Genomic DNA, 22,757 nt, shown 5'->3' with positions numbered 1-22,757 from the left:
AATCTTTACTGACTTGGGAGTTCACCCTTCCAACTTCATTCAATGCATCTAATTTTTTAGGGCCTACTGATATCTACAGGCTAAATAAACTAATGTCAAAATGCTGTAGGCTTAGTTGTGTTTTTCCATTTATATTTGTATTAGTAATATCATAAGATCACATCAATCAATTTTATTGGCCCCTCAGTGTGGTAGTGTTGCTGTAAATTGTTAGCTAACTGATAGTGCTTATAGATTCAACATTCCATTGAACTTCTTTCACACAACTGTAAAAATATAAATGTGCAGAGGAAAATGGAATGTGCAACTGAAATGCAGGGATAGCAGCATGTGAGGTTCTTATGCACTGATAATCCTGTGTACCCTGCTCAGCCACAGTTTATGCATGCCGCTAGGCGCTTGACCTATAGGCGGCAGGAGGAGGAGCATGCACCCCTACTCATCAATGGATCGGAAGCGGAGAAGATCAGCTGCTTCAAGTTCCTCGGGGTGAACATCAGCAACGACCTCACCTGGTCTGTTCATACGGACAAGGTGGTCAAAGCGGCCCGTAAGCGCCTCTTCTTCCTGAGGAGACTGAAGAGGTTTGGTATGGACTCAGTCATCCTCATTAACTTTTACAGATGCACTATCGAGAGCATTCTGACTGGGTGCATTACAGTGTGGTATGGGAGCTGCACAGACAGGGACCGCAAGGCCCTACGAAGTGTGGTCCGTTCTGCTGAGTTCATCATCGGCAGGAAGCTCCCAGCCCTACAGGACACCTACCACACACGTTGCCTAAGGAAAGCCGGCAGGATTGTAAGAGATTGTTCCCACCCATCCTTCAGTCTCTTTACCCCGTTGCCTTCTGGCAGGCGTTACCGCAGCATCCAGTTGCGCACACGCAGACTGGACAACAGTTTCTACCCAAGGGCCATCAGGCTTCTGAATGGACACTGATGTGGACATTGATTTACTGCACACTAGTCACTTATACTCTGTCACTTTCAGCTACTGGTTGCACTATCAGTAACATTGCACTACTGTACCTCACTGTACCTCGCCACCAGGCTCCTGTATGGTCATTGACAGTCACTGATCTGCAAATTTGCACTATTGTACTGTACTCCACTTAGGTCAAAATAGGTTATAGGGTTGAAACAGGTTTTATGTGCATTTAGGGTTAGTATAGTGTACTTTTTATTGTTATCTGTAATTTAGGAAGTTTTAGTATTAGGATTAGTATAGTCAATTATTTATTGCTAGCTGTATATTTAGGAAGTTTCACTTATTTAAGCTCAGCATAGATGTAAATTATGTTACGTGTACTTATATGTTATGTTATGCCAGGTGTTTGCGTTGTCATGTCTTAAGAATTTCAGTGCCCAGTCTAACCTTGTGTTGTTCTGTATACCTGACAAATAAAAGACTTGAACTTGACCTCCCTGTAGTCTGTCACTGACACAGTTTCATGCATTCAAATGTCCCCCCAGTCATCTACACACCATACTCCACTAATTGAATGGTTACTTTTAAGTGTCAAAAATAAGTTGCACTATTAATAATACAAAAGCTGTGTCAAGTTGCATGGGTAGTTTTGATGGAGAACAATCTTCAAGACATGCCACACATCTTTCATTGGATATAGGTTGGGGCTCTCACTGGGTCAAAGATATAGACCTTTTTATTCCTTAGACTAGTGGTCACCAATCCTGTTGCAGGAGAGCTCCCTTTGTGTATAGGTTTATCTCCACATGACCTTAGCTGCCGTTACTGAGTGGTTGCACAACTAACTAGCACACACATGGTGTACTTTTCTCTGTTCCTTGTTGCCCTATTAAGTGTTGACATATACAGTTTGTATATAAAAAAGCTCAGAGTTTAACGCCATGTTGCCCTTTTTCATTTGTCTGTAATAAAATTGATTTGAAACCTGAAATGACCCTTCTTCAGAAATGACATTTTTTATAAAGTTTAAGTGCATGAATGTTTGTTTGGATTTCAGAGTTCCTAAATGAATGTAGTATAACTGACACATGTATCTGGATATATGTAAGATACAGTATTTCATGCAGAAAGAGAAGGTGCAGTTAGGTGTTGAAATGTATTTGACTTTGTATGGTACTTGAATGTTGTATCCCAAAGTAACAGAGAAAAGTACACCATCTGTGTGCTAGTTAGTTGTGCAACCACTCACTAACGGCAGCTAAGGCCGTGTGGAGTGAAACCTATACACAAAGGGAGCTCTCCTGCAACAGGATTGGTGAACACTAGTCGAAGGAATAAAAAGGTCAATATCCTTGAGTGACCCAGTGAGAGCCCCAACCTATATCCAATGAAAGATGTGTGGCATGTCTTGAAGATTGCTACTAATTGCAACTTGACACAGCTTTTGTATTATTAATAGTGCAACTTATTTTTGACACTTAAAAGTAACCATTCAATTAGTGGAGTATGATGACTAGGGGGAAATTTGAATGCATGAAACTGTGTCAGTGACAGACTACAGGGAGGAGGTCAAGCGCCTAGCCGCATGGACAAGCTGTGTCTGAGCAGGGTGCACAGGATCATCAGTGCATGAGAACCTCACATGCTGCTATCCCTGCATTTCAGTTGCACATTCCATTTTCCTCTGCACATTTAGAATTGCCATGATGTATATATTTTTACAGTTGTGTGAAAGAAGTTCAATGGAATGTTGAATCTATAAGCACTATCAGTTAGCTAACAATTTACAGCAACACCACCACACTAAGGGGCCAATAAAATTGATTAATGTGATCTTATAATATTACTAATACAAATATAAATGGAAAAACACAACTAAGCCTACAGCATTTTGACATTAGTTTATTTAGCCTGTAGATATCAGTAGGCCCTAAAAAATTAGATGCATTGAATGAAGTTGGAAGGGCGAACTCACAAGTCAATAAAGATTAATTGGAAAGTTTATAAACGTGAATACCCTCAAATGTAACTGATAGATAACCCATATTAGGCTAATCGAGTTAGACGGGGGAAACGTTTACTTTGAAAGAACAGGTAGTGCTGACAACACATTCGGCCAATGACAGGAATTTCAAAATAACGTCAAAATCTGTTTTTGCACAGAAACGAAAAAAAGGACTCACAAACGTTTTTCGTATTCATTCGTGTTCCGTTATAACGATATAAGGAATTAAACTCACGTACACGGACCTAAAATGAAAACGCATTTCTGGAAATGCATTTTCATTTGAATTTGTCACGATTTGCTTCCATACCCTCCAGCCTAACTCTCTGATATCCAGCAGCCAAGCCATATGGGTCCGTGTACGTGAGTTTAATTCCTTATATCGTTATAACGGAACACGAATGAATACGAAAAACGTTTTTGAGTCCTTTTTTTCGTTTCTGTGCAAAAACGGATTTTGACGTTATTTTGTTTTCTCGTTGTAAAACAACTAAACATAAAACAACTTTTATATTTGGATTTTTCTCACGTGGGTGGAGGTAAGCGTGAAATTCCTGTCATTGGCCGAATGTGTTGTCAGCACTACCTGTTCTTTCAAAGTAAAAGTTTCCCCCGTCTAACTCGATTAGCCTAATATGGGTTATCTATCAGTTACATTTGAGGGTATTCGCGTTTATAAACTTTCCAACTAATCTTTACTGACTTGGGAGTTCACCCTTCCAACTTAATTCAATGCATCTAATTTTTTAGGGCCTACTGATATCTACAGGCTAAATAAACTAATGTCAAAATGCTGTAGGCTTAGTTGTTTTTCCATTTATATTTGTATTAGTAATATTATAAGATCACATCAATCAATTTTATTGGCCCCTTAGTGTGGTGGTGTTGCTGTAAATTGTTAGCTAACTGATAGTGCTTATAGATTCAACATTCCATTGAACTTCTTTCACACAACTGTAAAAATATATACATCATGGCAATTCTAAATGTGCAGAGGAAAATGGAATGTGCAACTGAAATGCAGGGATAGCAGCATGTGAGGTTCTCATGCACTGATGATCCTGTGCACCCTGCTCAGACACAGCTTGTCCATGCCGCTAGGCGCTTGACCTCCTCCCTGTAGTCTGTCACTGACACAGTTTCATGCATTCAAATTTCCCCCTAGTCATCATACTCCACTAATTGAATGGTTACTTTTAAGTGTCAAAAATAAGTAGCACTATTAATAATTAGTGCTGTCAGTTTAACGCGTTATTAACGGCGTTAACGCAAACCCAAATTAGCGGTGTCAATTATTTTATCGCGCGATTAACGCTCTTTTTGGCCTAGCAAACTTTGTAGTTTTTTTCACATGCTGTTGCAACAACTACTGACGTTAGAAAAACTACAACACCACACCGGATCTAGCTAGACCGGAAACAAAACAACAGGCACGCCAAACACTCGTTTGGCTTGCGAGCTGGCTAAAGAGTAGTAGTAGAGCCCGTTTACGGATATTAGACATTCTCTGGTAGTAGGCTAACGTTACGTTTTGAGTGGATGACGAGCGCGAGATGCCGAAATGGATGCCAATAAGATTCTGAATGGAAAGTTTGCTTTTAAAAAGTTGCCAAATGGTTCTATTGACAAGACCAGTGATCTGTGTGTTTTGTCGTTGTAAACTGAGCTATCATCGCAGCACGTCCAGTCTGAAATACCACTTGATGGCCAAGCACACAGCTGATGCGAATTCTCTGCCCCCTCGTCAAAGCCAGGCGATTGCAATGTTGTTTTCAATAAAAAAAATATTTGCACAAAGCAATCCGAACCACTTTTCTATGTTGATAAGAGCATTACAATTTGAAAAAAGATTGGGACAAAAAGAAATCAGGGACATTTAGAATAGATAAAAATGTGCGATTAATTGTGATTAATCGCGAGTTAACTATGACATTAATGCGATTAATCGCGATTAAATATTTTAATCGTTTGACAGCACTATTAATAATACAAAAGCTGTGTCAAGTTGCATGGGTAGTTTCGATGGAGAGCAATCTTCAAGACATGCCACACATCTTTCATTGGATATAGGTTGGGGCTCTCACTGGGTCACTCAAGGATATTGACCTTTTTATTCCTTCGACTAGTGTTCACCAATCCTGTTGCAGGAGAGCTCCCTTTGTGTATAGGTTTCACTCCACACGGCCTTAGCTGCCGTTAGTGAGTGGTTGCACAACTAACTAGCACACAGATGGTGTACTTTTCTGTGTTCCTTTGGGATACAACATTCAAGTACCATACAAAGTCAAATACATTTCAACACCTAACTGCACCTTCTCTTTCTGCATGAAATACTGTATCTTACATATATCCAGATACATGTGTTAGTTATACTACATTCATTTAGGAACTCTGAAATCCAAACAAACATTCATGCATTTAAACTTTATAAAAAATGTCATTTCTGAAGAAGGGTCATTTCAGGTTTCAAATCAATTTTATTACAGACAAATGAAAAAGGGCAACATGGCGTTAAACTCTGAGCTTTTTTATATACAAACTGTATATGTCAACACTTAATAGGGCAACAAGGAACAGAGAAAAGTACACCATGTGTGTGCTAGTTAGTTGTGCAACCACTCAGTAACGGCAGCTAAGGTCATGTGGAGATAAACCTATACACAAAGGGAGCTCTCCTGCAACAGGATTGGTGACCACTAGTCTAAGGAATAAAAAGGTCTATATCCTTGACCCAGTGAGAGCCCCAACCTATATCCAATGAAAGATGTGTGGCATGTCTTGAAGATTGTTCTCCATCAAAACTACCCATGCAACTTGACACAGCTTTTGTATTATTAATAGTGCAACTTATTTTTGACACTTAAAAGTAACCATTCAATTAGTGGAGTATGGTGTGTAGATGACTGGGGGGAAATTTGAATGCATGAAACTGTGTCAGTGACAGACTACAGGGAGATCAAGTTCAAGTCTTTTATTTGTCAGGTATACAGAACAACACAAGGTTAGACTGGGCACTGAAATTCTTAAGACATGACAACGCAAACACCTGGCATAACATAACATATAAGTACACGTAACATAATTTACATCTATGCTGAGCTTAAATAAGTGAAACTTCCTAAATATACAGCTAGCAATAAATAATTGACTATACTAATCCTTATACTAAAACTTCCTAAATTACAGATAACAATAAATAGTACACTATACTAACCCTAAATGCACATAAAACCTGTTTCAACCCTATAACCTATTTTGACCTAAGTGGAGTACAGTACAATAGTGCAAATTTGCAGATCAGTGACTGTCAATGACCATACAGGAGCCTGGTGGCGAGGTACAGTGAGGTACAGTAGTGCAATGTTACTGATAGTGCAACCAGTAGCTGAAAGTGACAGAGTATAAGTGACTAGTGTGCAGTAAATCAATGTCCACATCAGTGTCCATTCAGAAGCCTGATGGCCCTTGGGTAGAAACTGTTGTCCAGTCTGCGTGTGCGCAACCGGATGCTGCGGTAACGCCTGCCAGAAGGCAACGGGGTAAAGAGACTGAAGGATGGGTGGGAACAATCTCTTACAATCCTGCCGGCTTTCCTTAGGCAACGTGTGTGGTAGGTGTCCTGTAGGGCTGGGAGCTTCCTGCCGATGATGAACTCAGCAGAACGGACCACACTTCGTAGGGCCTTGCGGTCCCTGTCTGTGCAGCTCCCATACCACACTGTAATGCACCCAGTCAGAATGCTCTCGATAGTGCATCTGTAAAAGTTAATGAGGATGACTGAGTCCATACCAAACCTCTTCAGTCTCCTCAGGAAGAAGAGGCGCTTACGGGCCGCTTTGACCACCTTGTCCGTATGAACAGACCAGGTGAGGTCGTTGCTGATGTTCACCCCGAGGAACTTGAAGCAGCTGATCTTCTCCGCTTCCGATCCATTGATGAGTAGGGGTGCATGCTCCTCCTCCTGCCGCCTATAGGTCAAGCGCCTAGCGGCATGCATAAACTGTGGCTGAGCAGGGTACACAGGATTATCAGTGCATAAGAACCTCACATGCTGCTATCCCTGCATTTCAGTTGCACATTCCATTTTCCTCTGCACATTTATATTTTTACAGTTGTGTGAAAGAAGTTCAATGGAATGTTGAATCTATAAGCACTATCAGTTAGCTAACAATTTACAGCAACACTACCACACTGAAGGGCCAATAAAATTGATTGATGTGATCTTATGATATTACTAATACAAATATAAATGGAAAAACACAACTAAGCCTACAGCATTTTGACATTAGTTTATTTAGCCTGTAGATATCAGTAGGCCCTAAAAAATTAGATGCATTGAATGAAGTTGGAAGGGTGAACTCCCAAGTCAGTAAAGATTAGTTGGCAAGTTTATAAACGTGAATACCCTAAAATGTAACTGATAGATAACCCATATTAGGCTAATCGAGTTAGATGGGGGAAACTTTTACTTTGAAAGAACAGGTAGTGCTGACAACACATTCGGCCAATGACATGCATTTCACGCTTACCTCTACCCACGTGAGAAAAATCCAAATATAAAGTTGTTTTATGGTTTGTGTTTAAAAAACGAGAAAACAAAATAACACGTCAAAATCCGTTTTTCAGTTTTTGCAGAAAAACGAAAAAACGGACTCACAAACATTTTTCGTATTCATGCGTGTTCCGTTATAAGGATATAAGGAATTAAACTCACGTACACGGACCCATATGACTTGTGGTTGAGTGTTGCACGGCTGGCAGTACAAAAGTTGTTTTATAAAGTGTAGTTTTAGCAATTACTGAGAGAACCAAACATGCTGGTCTGTTTAGGTGTTCATGAGAGATCTAACCTGGGGGTAAATAGATGTAAATCGTGGTCGTGGGACGGGGATAAAATGGACACGTATCGGGACTGTGCTCGGGACGACCACGATTTACAAGAATTGTAACGGGGGCAGATGTAATGAACATGTATTTGGGGGTGGGACAGCCTGTCTTTCTGTGGATTGTGTGTGTGCTTGAGACGTCCCCCTGCAGGTGTCCCCGATTGTGTAGCTGATTGGCAGCCTACGGGATTGGTTGCGGCTGCCCATAAAGACCTGAGGTCCGCGACAAACGGGGAGTCTTCCTAGAGCCGCACCGGGCGACGACAACCCGGAGAGCGGCGTCTGACAACGACAGAATCCGGGGCCGGCACCGGACGACGAAAGACCAGAGTTCTGCAACGAACATTGGAGTGATTTCTGGGCGGCGACGACGAGCAGTGAGGGGCGCACGAGAGAGACAGACTCGTCAAGCAATGGATCGAGACCCACCCTGTAGATCACAGAGGAACGGCCGGGACGACTACATCCCATCAAAATCAACGCACGCTTCTTCCATGGCCTAAAGGGAAGTTACCACACACGCATCGAAACATTTGGGCCGCCCTCGGAACGGTTTAGTGTGCTCATTCTTACTTCCTTATCTCCAGCCGGGACGGAGTGGCGAGTGCACGGAGAATTACGCCGGGACCATAAGCGTGGCCGGACGGAGCGCCTCATCTACCCAACCTCTGGCGGAACTCTGATTGGCTAGGCCGTGGGTTGGTTCAGGAGAACCCTTGACATTGCTGGGCTGCAAGCAGTCCCACTGTTTTTAACTCTTGACATTATAGGTGAGCGACGACTAGACACCCCACTGGCTGCCGCAGTGCCTTGTTAAAGTGTGCGTTGCATATCCCCGTGCCCAGAGCCCTAGACGCCGCGCTGTAACATTGTGCGGTGGGGTTCGCCCGTTAATGGATTGGTTGCACTGTTGACACGCAGGATTGAAGTGCCGAATTGATCGCACCTGTTCTCTTTCACTTACGATTGCAGTGACCGTCTAGTACTAGTTTTGGCGTTGGTTACGGAGGTTGCGCATGGCTATTTGGGGTACCCTGGCACTTTCTGCAGCTTTCACACATAGTATACATGGTCACTGCCGGTGCCCGGTCTAGCAGTCTTAATTAAAAATCTCTCGTGTACCATTTTAGACGATTACTACTTTTAAACCGTTTAAATAAAAGCAAACTTTTCTACTCTCACGTCTCTGTATTGTTGCGTACTCAAGGGTCGGACATTTGGAACCAGTACGGTTACATAGATGTGCCAGAATGCATAACAATCTCATAAATGACAGCCATAGAGAGAGGGAGAAAGAAAGGTAGAAAGAGAAAAAAGGAGAGAGAGAAAGGGACAGAGAGGGAGAGGAGAGAGAGAGTGTAGGGCAGAGGTCTTCAACCCTGGTCCTCGGGGACCCGCTGTCCTGCACGTTTTAGATGTTTCCCTGCTCCAACACACCTGATTCGAATCAATGGGTCGTTATCTAGTTATGCAGAAGCCTGTTAACAACCATTCATTTCAATCAGGAGTGTTGGAGCAGGGAAACATCTAAAACATGTAGGGCAGGGGGTCCCTGAGGACCAGGGTTGAAGACCTCTGGTGTAGGGGATAACCATTTGGTTTATTCAGAGCCTGCTTGCTCTCTGCCAGTCAATCTGTTAAAGATGTTTTATTCATGCCACTGCTATCCTCTCCTCCCCATCTCTGTCTCTCTCTCTCCCTACCTCTTTTGTCCTCTCTCTCCCTCCCTCCCCAACTCGGCCTCTCCTTCCCTCCTCTTCACTCTCCACCACTGTCCCTCACTCTTCCTCTCCCCACCTCCCCACCACAACTCCCTCCCTCCCCCCCTCCCTCTACTCCAGCCAGCAGTTAGTAGTCTGTCGAGTCACCTGGAGGATAAAGCTGTGATGTTCCAACACCTGAACCAGGTCTGTGCAGTGTCAGTGTATACTTCAAAGAGTACGGCGGTGTCTGTTATTAAACCATTCCCTGTGGTTCTGTGTATGTAGGCTGTGGGTGTGGCAGAATGTATCTCATGTGTTGTGCACTTCCATGTTGTCTGTCTGGTGGTGTGCCTCAGTGTCCATGTGAATGTGTGTCTCTGTCCCCACTCTCCCAGTGTGTTGTTTGTTTTCTGAGGACTGGAAGAGCGTTTTCGAATCTTTCCAGAGGAATGACACCGCTCCTCTCCAGCACCTCACACACACACACACACCTCCCCTTCTCCTCAGCGGAATTGAATATTGCTTTTGTGATCTTGCAGATGGCAGGGCCGGGGTCGTGCATTGTGTTTTGACTGCAGTTCCCTGTGCTGATGCAGGTGTGTGTGTGTTTGTATTTCTTGCAGTGCGCGGGGTAAAGCCTGGGTCAGGTGAAACTAATGACAGCCGGGTCTGACTGTGGTAGTTCATTCAAATCTGATTACCGCCTCCGCTACCGAGCGAAGTGTTTTCATCTCTCTGCCAGAACCCTGGGTGTTCAGGAGGAACGGCACAGTCCAATATCTCCTCAGCCTTCAGACACCTTCACAAGCCTGCGCGTTTGAAGGTCATGAGGCTTTTCAGATAAACTGGCACCCTTTCTCCCGCTCCTCCTCTTCTTCATCCTCGTCCTCATCACCCCCCCCCCCCCCGCTCCTTTTCTCACTGCTCCCACTTCTCCTACTTCCAGAGTCTTGAGATGTTGTGAAATGTTCCTGGTGATAGGGAGGGAGGGAGGGAGAGAGAGAGGGAGAGAGAGGGAGAGAGAGGGAGAGAGAGAGGGAGGGAGGGAAATCTTGCTCCTGACACCATTGGAATGCACCTAGGAGTGAGCCTTCTTAACTCCTGCTCTAATTGAAATATTCAAGACTCTTGTCTTTAATTGTGAAGAACAACGTCAAGGTTGTGAACTGATAAATGGAGCTCTGTTTCATCCAACTATAATTGCCTTCATTTGGCCCCTTATTTTGGAAAGCAGAGAGAGAATATGTTAGAATGTGTCAGGATGCAAATCACCCCCCCTAAAGGTGTTTTTAGTTGGTTCCGTTTGGTTGCTATTTCAGCTCGTTTCTCCGAGAGTAATGGCAATGCAGATTTATTGTGTATATAATAACTGGTGGATGAGGACATATTCCTGGCTGAAAGGACCTGGCCTCTTCATCCAGGTGTCGAACACACCACAACACAAACAACAGCCTTAGCAAGCCTGCACCCAAAACATCCACTCGCAATGTTTTCTGATGATATGCTATCGATTGGATGAATTTGGCTTTGGTCTGAAATGTGTTTTTCCAGCATTCTTCACAAGCCGTGTTTGATATCCCCTGAAATAGATTGATTTTCTGCTTCTTTATCCCATAAATCTACCGTTCCATCAGCATGTAAATGTGACCCGGGTAGAAGAAAGCTTACAGACCATGTAGATCTTTCTGTTCTTGGCTCTGCCAGTACGTGCCTGCCTGGTCTTCATACTCACACATTCAAACGGATGCACACACACACACACACACAGACACACCCTTGCAAAAGCTCACGCACCCACCCACCCACACACACACATCCAAGCACAAAATCACACATGGAAACACACACTTACAAAGACATTCGCACACACACACACACACGCACAAAGCTACACAACTCCTAAAATACACACACAAATACACACAACTACTGTTTTCCATCATACATTTCAACTTGTTCCTCCCCAGGAGACATTTTGATTTGGCAGCTCGTGTTTTTGGAACCACACTTGGGTGAGGTTAGGTGTGTGGGGTGTGTTTATGTATGTGTGTGTGTGCGCTTGTTATTTCCGGGGGCGCCTAGGGGGACTGCCAAGTGCAACTGTTTGTTGTGTGACTGCCTTTTGTTGTGGAGCTAGCAAAGGTGGAATCACTTCACACTGATAGTGACATTACATCAGTATCTGTTAGGAGAGCGCCCACGTATGGCTGCCCAATCATTAACCATCCATGAGGACAGGGCCTCAGAAGGGTTCGTTTACAGTAACATGACAACTCCACGAATGGCGTCGATTCTTCAAAACTCTAAACACAGTGAGCACAACATAAGTATATGTGGGCTAAACTGAGGATCATTTATCATTGCTTTGGCACAAAATGCATTCAATGACTACATCTTTCAAATTATATTCATTCTTTTCTCACTTCAAAACAACAATTGCCAAAACTCTATGTACCTACAGGCCAATTTGCACATGCTTACATACTGTTTTCAAAACTGTTAAACTTCAGTTCAAAACAATAACATAATACAAAATTGAATAAGACAGAAATTTGCTACATTTCTACAGTAAAATTGTAATGAAATATATTTTGAATCAAAAAATTAAATGCTATAAAATGATCTCTATGGAAGGGTTGTGCCAGGTGAGGAAAGGCATGCAGAGAGAAGAAATCAGCCAACATTTGTATGGGACAATGTGGCATTTCACCACTCCTGTGCAGTCACCGAGCGGTTTGCAGCCCATCCCAGAATGGTGTCACTTTTCTTCCCACCTTACTTTAATCCCCATTCCTCAACCCCATAGAATAATTATTTTCCTTATGGAGATGAAAGGTTTACTGTATGACCACCATCCACATAATCAAATGTCCCTTCTGGACGCAATGAATGCTGGATGCCTGGACATTGCCAGGGATGGATAAGGCATATTCGTTCCTAGGTGTATTGCCTTTGATGACATAAGATGTGAAACCTATGGCCAAATGCAGATGATTACAGTAGCATTCCTATTGCATCTGTATCAGTGGATGATGTGTATACACATTGTTGAATTCTGGAATTAGTGAGAAAAAAGATATACAACATATTGAAGCATACTGCATCATGTCTGATTCATTCCAGTAACATATATTGCAGTGAATTCTAAACAGTAGAGAGGTGTCCTTGTTTTACATAAGACAACATTGTATAATGCTACCTGTTGTTAGTGATTTTTAGGTCATTGTGTTGTGGGTGACAAAGTATGTTTGTTGACTGTCAACCTTGGCTAGTGTTATGGAAGAATGAGTTGATTTGAGACTTGTATGAGTTGATTTGGAAGTTTTAGTGCATTTTGAATGTGAAATTAACTGCTGTGCCGAGTTGAAAGTTGGTTAGGAGAACTGTGTGAAGAGTTTTGAAAAAGTGACTCAAGTATTGAGAAATGGGTCCTAGCGACTGTAAAAAATTGTAAAATGTGTCAAAGAATCTCCAGAATGACGACAAACACGCGGCTCTCCCTGGGTGCGTGGGGGAGACCTGCAAGGCTACATGGCTCACGTGAGTCAGTTCAGCAGGAAGCTCTCTAAGCCAATCGTCTGTCTAGATACTGTATCGTCCACACCTCTAGCTACATCCAGGCATCAAACCCCGGAGAAAACACGCCGTCTAAAAATAAACGTTTCCTCTCTCTTTTAATTTCTTTTATGATGAAAAGACCAGCGAGTGACAGCGGTGAAATGGAAGTAAGAGAGGGATCGACGGGAGGAGAGCAGAGAGGAAGAGGGAGGAGAAACGGGAGGTACGTTGGTCCTTAAAAAGGGAAGGCGGAGGGATACGGAATGTCCCCCCCGGGGGGGTGGCGCGGTCCTCCTAGACGTTGAGCAGGCTGGTGATCATGACCTGTAGGTGGTGCTCCAGCTGCCCTCGCAGCTCGGCCACCAGGTGATGCTGGGAGGAGTAGAGGTCGGCAGGCAGGCTGAATACGGCTTCCAGAAAGTCCATGAGCATTTTCTGGAAGGAGAGGACAGCACAGACCCCAATGCTGAGGCCCCACACGTACACTGAAAGGAGGAGGGGAGGAGGAGGACAGAGTGGGAGAAAGAGAGCGAGAGAGAGAGCTCCTCACCTTTAGATTCTTCCGGTATGTCTGGCCCCGGGCTTCCTCTGCGTCCCGGGGGAGGACGGCTTCCAGCAGGCCATACAGCTGGGCCATGAACCCTCCTGAAACCTGGGGGGGGGGAAGTGTGGGGGTGTGGGAGAGGCAGTTGGGAGGGAGGCGGGAGCAGGAGGAGAGGACCGCTGGGTCAAACGATAGCATTGACTTAAATGTCCTTATCTACAGTGTCTACAGATCACAATGTCACCGCAACACGGAGATGCCGAGGGGGGGGGGGGCACTCACAGTGACGGCTGGCCGGCGACGGCCCTCCTCCATCATGCCCAGCAAGACCAGCTCATATACCACGTCTATGACGTTCAGGTGACGGATCTGAAAACATTCACCACAACAGTCGCCTTTCAGGATCTAGGAAGTCGGAGTCTAAGGATATCATTTGAGACCTAAGCAGAGGCTTCAAGCCTGTGCTCCGTTTCGACGACAAAGTCAGTCAGGCGCGTTTTCCTCCCCCTCCCCTCACCTCCTCCAGTGCCAGCTCCTGGGCGATGGAGCTTCGACGAGCGTGCTCTGAGACGTAGGCCAACAGTCCGTCGTAACGGAGATACAGCTGCTCCTCCTCCTGGAGAACGACAACAGAGTCACGACACCCGTCTCACGGTGACTTCAAAACTAGCTCACCCAGAGTACAGTCCCACGCGAGCTCACATACGTAGCCCAAAACACTGGAAACTCTCAAGTGGAATCGATCGGTCACCTTGTTTGCTGCTGTTGCCAGTCCTCCCAGCAGGAGGCGCCCTGCCTCACAAAGGGAGCTCCTGCTGACGGGGTTGGCGAGGAGCGTCTGGTGACAAACAGGGAGGAAAACGAGAAGACATCAACATAGCTAGTTAGCCACTTCACACAGAGAACAGAGGTGCCCGGTAACACTGCGAGCTCCAACACCGAGAGGTGCCCACAGTACACTGTCAGGCTAGCTTACATTTAGTCATTTAGCAGACGCTCTTATCCAGAGCGACTTACAGTAAGTACAGGGACATTCCCCTGAGGCAAGTGGAGTGGGTGAAGTGCCTTGCCCAAGGACACAACGTCATTTGGCACAGCCGGGAATCGAACTGGCAACCTTCTGAATACTAGCCCGATTCCCTCACCGCTCAGCCACCTGACTCCCTTGAGCTAGTTAAGTAGGTTGGAAGCTAATGGGTACTCACAGTGAAGGCCTGTCTTAGGGCAGTCAGCCTGTAAGGGAGGTCAATGAAGCCTCTGCTGGTGAAGTGGTAGCTGTGGAGAAAGAGATACCTCAGTCAAGTGAATAACTTGGACAGTTCCTGGAGCAATGAGGGAAAGCTTGCTAAAGCACATTCACTTTACACGGAATACAGGATGGTTTGGTGTCAAATGGAACGATTTCAGTTATCCAATCAAGGTCAGGACTAACTTCAGACACGGAATCTCAAGTTCCTCAGCAGTCAAATCGGCTATGCCGTCTTCATCATCGTCATTGTCGACATCGTTGTCATCACTGGCAATATCATCATAATCGCTGCCGACGTCATCATTATCATTGCCGACGTCATCATCATCATTGCTGACATCATTATTGCCAACGTTTGGGTCATCATTGGCGACATCATCATAATCACTGCCGACGCCATTATCATCATTGGCGACATCATCATCATCATTGCTGACATCATCGTTGTCGACGTCATCCTCCTCATTATCAACGTCATCATCATGGGCAACAACATCATCGTCATTGCAGATATCATCCTCATCATTGCAGATATCATCCTCATCATTGCAGATATCATCCTCGTCATTGCAAATATCATCCTCATCATTGTCAACATCCTCATTGTCGACATTGTCCTGGTCCTGGGCCCAGTTTCGGTGGCGGTCCTCATCCCATTCCTCCTCCTCCTCCTCATCCTCATCATAGTCATCATCGTCCTCATCATCGTCATCATCAGAGGAGTCGTCGTCCTGGGAGGACTCCTCCCCGCGGGTCCGGGTGTTCTTCGCGATCCAGAAGGTTCTAGCCGTGGTGCGCAGGATGCCGTCTGGACCCACCACCAGGCTGGCCTCCATGCCCGAGACATCAGTTTGCTGGTGGAGAGGAGACACACACACACACACGATAACACACACTCACACACGTTAACACACACACACACACGTTCACATACGCTTCCGTTGAAATGAACAAGGACTGAAACACCAGGAGGTTCGCAGTCTTCATATACGCCTGAATCAGCTTCATGAAGAACGTGGAGGACGTGATCTGTCATCAGCTCTTACCCTGCGTTCAGCGAAAAAAGGGATGTCCACATCCGTCTTGGTGCACACGTGAGACTGGAACTGCCTCACCCTGCCGCCAATGAGCTGCGAGGACAGGAGGAGAGACAGGGAAAAGGATGAGCAACAGAGCGCTGAATAACTGATCTGGTCCAGCTTCACGTGCACCCGGACAGGACTTCCCACTGGTTATCTCACAAGATTCATCTCACCTGAATTCCGCTCACTGCCATAAAGGTGGTAACCACATAAGGGAATCCCTGCAGACCAACACAGGAGAGCACTTTGTCAGACAAACCCTGTGTGTGAGTGTGTGTGTGTGTGTGTGTGTGTGTGTGTGTGAGTGAGTGAGTGAGTGTGTATAAGTGAGTGGGCGTGCACCTGTGTGTGTGTGTGTGTGTGTATAAGTGAGTGGGCGTGCACCTGTGTGTGTGTGTGTGTGTGTGTGTGTGTGTGTTAGCTTACATTTGGAGTGAGCCTGGATTTCTGCTGTGACATGGCCCACCACAGCCTGGTGTCAGTCCCCCTCACCATACAGATGCTGCGCATCTGGATCTCTGTCTTCTGGGGAGGGGGGTGGGTGTGGGGTAGGGCAACCAGGGCAGGTCATACATAACAATAATGATAAGCAATAATAGATCAAATCCACGTGCCATGTGGTTGACACTTGATAGCCTGGCAGCAGACTGTCCAGAATGACCCAGCAAGGGTTGATTAGACCCCGGATGTAGAAGGGTAAATGACGTGCAAGACTTCCCTCAGCCCCGACTCTGTGAAGTGTTTTCTCCGTGCTGGGACAGTTTGTGTAGGTGTTTGTGTGCAGGTTGTCTCAGTTACCTTAGAAGCAGATCCTCTGGAGGAGGTCCAGGAGAACTTGAAGGTGTGGTTTCTCTCAGAGCTCATCAGAGCTTCTCCACAGTAGCTTGTCTAACAACGTCAGGAGGAAAAGGGAGAGAAGGAGTGTTCTACAACCGCTTCAAGACTCGTGGAGCCAAACCCTAACTTGACTTGACTTTACCAATGTTTTATGAGTTAAACTGAGAAAAATAGTTCTGATATAATGTATAACAGCATAATTTATTTTATTCACTTGAAAAAGCACACTTTGCATGGCTGCCTGACATGCAACTCATAATCATAATTATGAGAGAAGGTAAATGGACTCAAGAACATGGAACACTTATCATGTTTTCAACAGAGGTAAGTAAAACCATAGATATATATCTATGAGTAAAACTACCTTAAATTGAATTAAATTAGCCTCTGCATACCACTGTGTTTCCATGGAAACCAACTCAAAACAGGCACACCCACTTTACCCCCAGTTTATGACATCATCAAATTATCATCAAGTCTGAACAATCTGGAATTTTGAGGCAAATTTGCAGCAAACCACAATTCCAGCAAAAATGTCCACCAAGCCTAATAGTGTATTGGATTAAAGATAAACTGTGTGTGTTCAAATGTGTGTGAAGTTGTTGCTTTTACCCAGGTCCAAACGGCCACAGGACCACAGTAAAGGGGGCTGTATTCCCAAGGTAGCAAGGGTCCACTGAACACCTGCAACACATAACACACAGAGAACCACAATGACCATGAAGGTCTGTCAAAATGAAGGCTCTCCAAGGGGCCTAGAGAGAGTGTGGGTGGGTTACCTCAGCAGGGTCCAGGGCCTGCACAGCCACAAGCTCCAGGTCTGCGTTCAGGATAAATGAGGCCATGCCCAGCCCTACGCCCAGGCCCAGGCCCAGATCAGAGGCTGGAGCAGAAAGAATCCCTCTTTCCAGAGTCAACCCTTGGCTCCTATTTCCCTGAAGGGCAGGGGCTGTAAACATGTTTAATCAACATGTGTTTGTCATGCTACCCCTCTGAGGCGACGGTACAGGAGTATCTGGACCAAAACCAACAGTTTTTGGACAGTTTGTTCCCCCCTAGGGCATGCACCTGTTGAACTATTGATCTCCACCTAGTCAGACTTGTCCATCCACACTATCCTCTACTACTCAAAATACTTTACATTCGTAACTCAATTTATGCATTATTATATTCATATTCTCTGTGTTGATTGCGCCCGTTTTTATATTGTTTGACTTTATATTAGAAACTTGATTTTTGTTAAAGTGTCTACTAAGTCCAAACTAAACTATTTTCTTTGTTTCTAAAAAGCCCCAAATATCTTGAGATATGTCCCAAGCGCCAACACAAAAAACAACCAATCCAACAGGACCACCAGAAATTACACTCACTCCAAACTTCAATTAAAGTGTGTGTTCACCATATAAGTGGCTGGACTGGCCTCATACATATTCTCCTCCCTACCTTGTAGGTGATTAGAGGGCGTTGGGTCAGACGCCTGGTACCTGTTGTACAGGTAGTACCCAGCGGTCATGGTGGCGAGGCCAACCACTCCTCCGGCCAGGCAGGTGGAGGCCTGCAGCCTGCAGACCCCCGCACGGCTCCCCCACAGAGAGCTCATCTCCCTCAGCTAAGCTAGGTCTTCTTCTTGTCTTTGTTAGATCTCTTTAGTGCTGCTTTCTTCATTCAACGTCCAGCTTCTTCTAAATTGCGCGGCTGTGTTCACCTGCTAGAACACCCTCCGGGGTCACTGTGACATCACGGGGTAACCACGGCGCCGTGATGTCACAATGCGGTGTGCTATTCTTGTGATGTTCCGGTCTTGTTTTTCACTGCGCTGCTGTAATTCCACAATATAACTATATGTTTTTATCTATCTAGAACCATCTTCTGGAAACAGGATGTTGCAATCATGTATACCTATACTGTATTGTAGATCAACATGAAGTTCAATGAATTTTGCATGCCCCATGAACTAAGTTCATGTTGCTCCAGACCCCAGTACACACACTTGGACACAAACGCACACATACACACACTTCCCTTCACTGTCCCCTATGCAGTTCTCTCTTTTGCCACGCTCCCCCTTTTCCACGACCAGGAGATGAATGAATGAGCTCCACGACAGCTCTGATGAAGTCTTAATGTAGAGTACTACACACATGACTCAAGGGCAGTTATGAAAAAGGGTAGAGGGAGAGAGCTGGAGAGAGGAAGAATGAAAGGAAGCCGGTGAAAAGGGCCATAAAAAGACAATATATGGTGTAGGAACCTCCTCTCATATGAGAGAGGCATTGGAAATTGGAGTTCCTGGTTCCTGATGAATTTGTAGCCAGACATTCACAGCCAGACATCCAAGTACAGACCCTCTACTGGACCCCTTGCAGTTTGCCTACAGAGCCAACAGGTCTCTGGACGACGCAGTTAATATGGCCCTCCACTTCACCCTACAGCACCTTGACTCCCCAGCATCCTACGCCAGGATCCTGTTTGTGGACTCTGCCTTTAATACCATCATCCCCGCTCTGCTTCAGGACAAGCTCTCCCAGCTGAATGTGCCTGATTTCACCTGCAGGTGGATCACAGACTTCCTGTCTGACAGGAAGCAGTGCGTTAAGCTGGGAACACAAGTCTCTGATTCCCGGTCCATCAGCACTGGATCTCCCCAGGGCTGCGTCCTTTCTCCTCTGCTCTTCTCCCTGTACACCAACAGCTGCACCTCCAGTCATCCGTCCGTCAAACTCCTGAAGTTTGCGGACGACACCACCCTCATTGGGCTCATCTCTGGTGGAGACGAGTCTGACTATAGGTGGGAAGCGGACAACCTGGTGACCTGGTGCAGCCAGAACAACCTAGAGCTCAATGCTCTCAAGACAGTGGAGATGGCTGGGGACTTCAGGAAGAACACAGCCCCTCTCACCCCCATCACCCTGTGTGACTCCCCAGTCAACAATGTGGAGTCTTTCCGCTTCCTGGGCACTATCCTCTCCCAGGACCTCAAGTCGGAACTGAACATTAGCTCCCTCACCAAGAAAGCACAACAGAGGATGTAATTCCTGCGGCAGCTGAAGAAATTCAACCTGCCAAAGACAATGATGGTGCACTTCTACACAGCCATCATTGAGTCCATCCTCACCTCCTCCATCACCATCTGGTACACTGCTGCCACAGCCAAGGACAAGAGCAGGCTGCAGCGTATCATACCCACTGCGGAGAAGGTGATTGGCTGCAATCTGCCTTCCCTCGAGGACCTGCACACCTCGAGGACCCTGAGACGAGCAAAGAAGATTGTGGCGGACTCCTCCCACCCTGGACACTCCCTGTTTCAGTCACTCCCCTCCGGCAGAAGGCTGCGGTCCATCAGGACCAAAACCTCACGCCACACAAACAGTTTCTTCCCTTCTGCTGTTGGTCTCCTCAACAAGGCCAAGAGTTCACTCTGACTTTAATGACTTCATGTCTAAAACTATTTGCATTTTGCATTACATTCAATTCCTGTAATATTTGTATTTTATATTGTAAATTGTCAACTTATATTTTACGGCAACTTATATTTTATTTTTTTGTATATTTTATTTTAATTGTATTCCACTTAGTATTGTTAGTTATGTATCTTTAGTAGTAGTTAGACCACATATTTAAATTTAAGATTCCTATATGTTTATTGTATGCACCTTCCTGCCAAAGCAAATTCCTTGTCTGTGCAAACTTTCATGGCAAATAAATCCCTTTCTGATTCTGATTCTTTAGGGCAATTCTCTTTGCTGTGAATCATAAATGGTGTTAGGTCGTCACATAGTGCTGACAACAGCAATTTCAATTTGAAATGCACACATCACACACATGCATAAACCCACGCAATCACAAACATAGCTTTCTGAAACAACAACATCTTTTAATGGTTTATGTGAAATAACAGATCTAAATATCATACAAATAATTCATTAAAATTGTTGTACTATTTCACGTCCAGCAATGCTTCACCAGATTCCGAGCACAGCTAAACACATGACTGTCAAATCTACAGCATCTCTACAGAACAGGAAGTCAAAGGCACACAAACAATTCTCATTTACCATTACAGAAGAAATGGGTCTTTCTAAGTCAACACTTTAAAATAATATTTATGTATAACATTCTTAACCTTTCTATTAATTTTTAAGACACGTTTTTTTTATGTAGACAAAACATATATTTTCTAATTACAGAAACATTTCTAACCATTCCAGGAAAGTTACACTTACAAGGAAAATTACATACTTTCTCAGTCCCAAAAATGGGAAGTCAATGGAAAATGGTCGCTGTCCAATGGATGGAGGTTTATATGTTAACTTCTTTGTTTCGGCAACAATTGTAATTTGGCCTTCTACCTCATTATGAACGTAAGGAGAGCCACCAGTGGAGTAAAACAAGATGTACTAGGAAAGCCTTTTCTAGGAATCTCTTGTTGCTCACCAGTGCTTCATATTTGAAAGAATGTTGGTCACCCTGTTGGATATTAAATCAGAATATCACAGTTTTTTGTAACTAGATGTGCTTTAGGAAGAAACACAGTCATACCCTGCTGGCATTATTTATTGTGTTCTGATATAGGAAACTGCAACTACATATTTTCTGACATCCATTTGTAAGTTCTCATTGTCATTTTGGAAACACATTTTGTCGTGGGTCATTGTGGTCCCTATATCTCACTACTTCCCTATAGTAGGATGGGGGTCATAATAGGGCCCTCTCTCTCTCCCTTTCTCCCTCCCTGTCTCTCTCTCTTTCTTTCTCCATCTCTCTTTGTTCCTCTCTGTCTCTTTTTCTCTCTCCCTCTCTCTTTATCTCGCTCTCTCTTGCTCTCTCTCTCTCTTTTAGGGTCTACAGTGAGTCTGCTCTCTTCTCCAGCTCCTCAGAATGACAGTGACCCCAGCACAGACTGTTCCGACAGCACAGCTCCGCACTGCATCTCTCACTGCATGGAACACAGAGCCAAGAGAGGGTTTCCCCTGATAGACTAAGTTAGTCTTGGCTAAAGATTCACATACTAAGGTATCGTTACCTCTGTCTGTGTATCTCACGCACCAGTACTCCCCACTGTCCTCTTGGGAGAGGTTAGAAATCGTCAAAGAGGTGAAACTGAGAGAAACATTGTATCTCTGGTCCAAGTTCTTAATTATGATATAATCTGATTCCAGTATAATATGTTTATCAGTGTTTCTGACCCACACAATGTATCCATCCACTGAGTCTGGGTCACAGCTGAGACTGACCTCTGACCCCTCTGAGAAGAACACAGTGAGAGAGGTCGACTCTGGGCAGACCAGCAGTCTATGGGATATAGAGAGTTCATCTGTCTCGCACCAATACAATCCTGAGTGGTTGAGCTCCAGTAATGGGATGACCAAGGAGTAGTTTTTGTTCTCTCTTCCATCCATCATGTACATCTCCCCTCTTCTCTGGGGCCTGGGGCCGGAGGTCTCAGATGGGCTCTTGGATGGAATGTCTGCTTTAATTGTCCCGTAAGGTGTGCTCCAAAAAGTCCCTGCAGGGTCAACAGTGAAACTAACACAAGGCAGTGTGATATCCTGTTTCTCAAAACGGAAATAATAAAACGGCATGTCTGTTAAACCTTTGACAACAGTGCCACATTTCTTCTCCTCCAGGGCCACACAGAAGTAGAGGCCGTCCGTGTTGGTGTAGTTGGAGATCAGAAGAGAGTTGTTCTGTGTCACCTGAACTCGGCCCTGAAGGTCTTTCATTCCTGAGTTCAGGGTTTCACTCCCATCTACAAACACTGTCCTCCACGTTCCTCGTGTTAACCTAAACCAAGTGATAGTTGGGCTGAGGCCTGCTTCTGCTGCAATATCACATGGCAGCTCAGCGTTTATGCCATTTACAAATATGCCCTTAGAATTCCAATCGCACACTGTGAGAGTGAAGTTCTTCTGGTATGTCACTTTGCTGCCTGTCCTGCATTCAATCCTGTAACGTCCAGTGTC

The 22,757-nt window shown here is 44.9% G+C and overlaps 1 protein-coding gene across 1 annotated transcript; it reads right to left on the bottom strand.

Annotated features, from left to right (window-relative positions):
- Positions 1 to 13,271: 13,271 nt before the first annotated feature.
- On the bottom strand, positions 13,272 to 18,576 carry LOC146302810 (uncharacterized). Its single transcript, XM_084699181.1, has 14 exons — positions 18,238 to 18,576; positions 17,574 to 17,743; positions 17,407 to 17,478; positions 16,756 to 16,845; positions 16,384 to 16,482; positions 16,131 to 16,178; positions 15,922 to 16,005; positions 15,059 to 15,729; positions 14,832 to 14,901; positions 14,378 to 14,464; positions 14,144 to 14,242; positions 13,909 to 13,995; positions 13,633 to 13,734; positions 13,272 to 13,517 (listed from the first exon to the last, which is right to left on the bottom strand). The coding sequence occupies exons 1-14, from the start codon at positions 18,392 to 18,394 to the stop codon at positions 13,377 to 13,379; spliced, it is 1,977 nt and encodes a 658-aa protein (XP_084555307.1). The 5' UTR covers positions 18,395 to 18,576; the 3' UTR covers positions 13,272 to 13,376.
- Between the last annotated feature and the right edge of the window lie 4,181 nt (positions 18,577 to 22,757).

This window comes from Hypomesus nipponensis, chromosome 1 (genome assembly GCF_054491055.1).
Source record: "Hypomesus nipponensis isolate SF chromosome 1, ASM5449105v1, whole genome shotgun sequence".
NCBI classification, from domain to species: Eukaryota; Metazoa; Chordata; class Actinopteri; order Osmeriformes; family Osmeridae; genus Hypomesus; species Hypomesus nipponensis.
Note: the sequence above shows the minus strand (reverse complement) of the source record. Positions and strands in the feature narration are given on the sequence as shown.

Coding starts and splice junctions, on each gene's coding strand:
- LOC146302810 (XM_084699181.1), bottom strand. CDS start 18,394: ATGAGCTCTCTGTGGGGGAGCCGTGCGGGGGTCTGCAGGCTGCAGGCC. Junction 17,744..18,237: donor GCCCTCTAATCACCTACAAG/GTAGGGAGGAGA, acceptor ACATGTTTACAG/CCCCTGCCCTTCAGGGAAAT. Junction 13,735..13,908: donor GTCGCCGGCCAGCCGTCACT/GTGAGTGCCCCC, acceptor CCCCCCCCCCAG/GTTTCAGGAGGGTTCATGGC.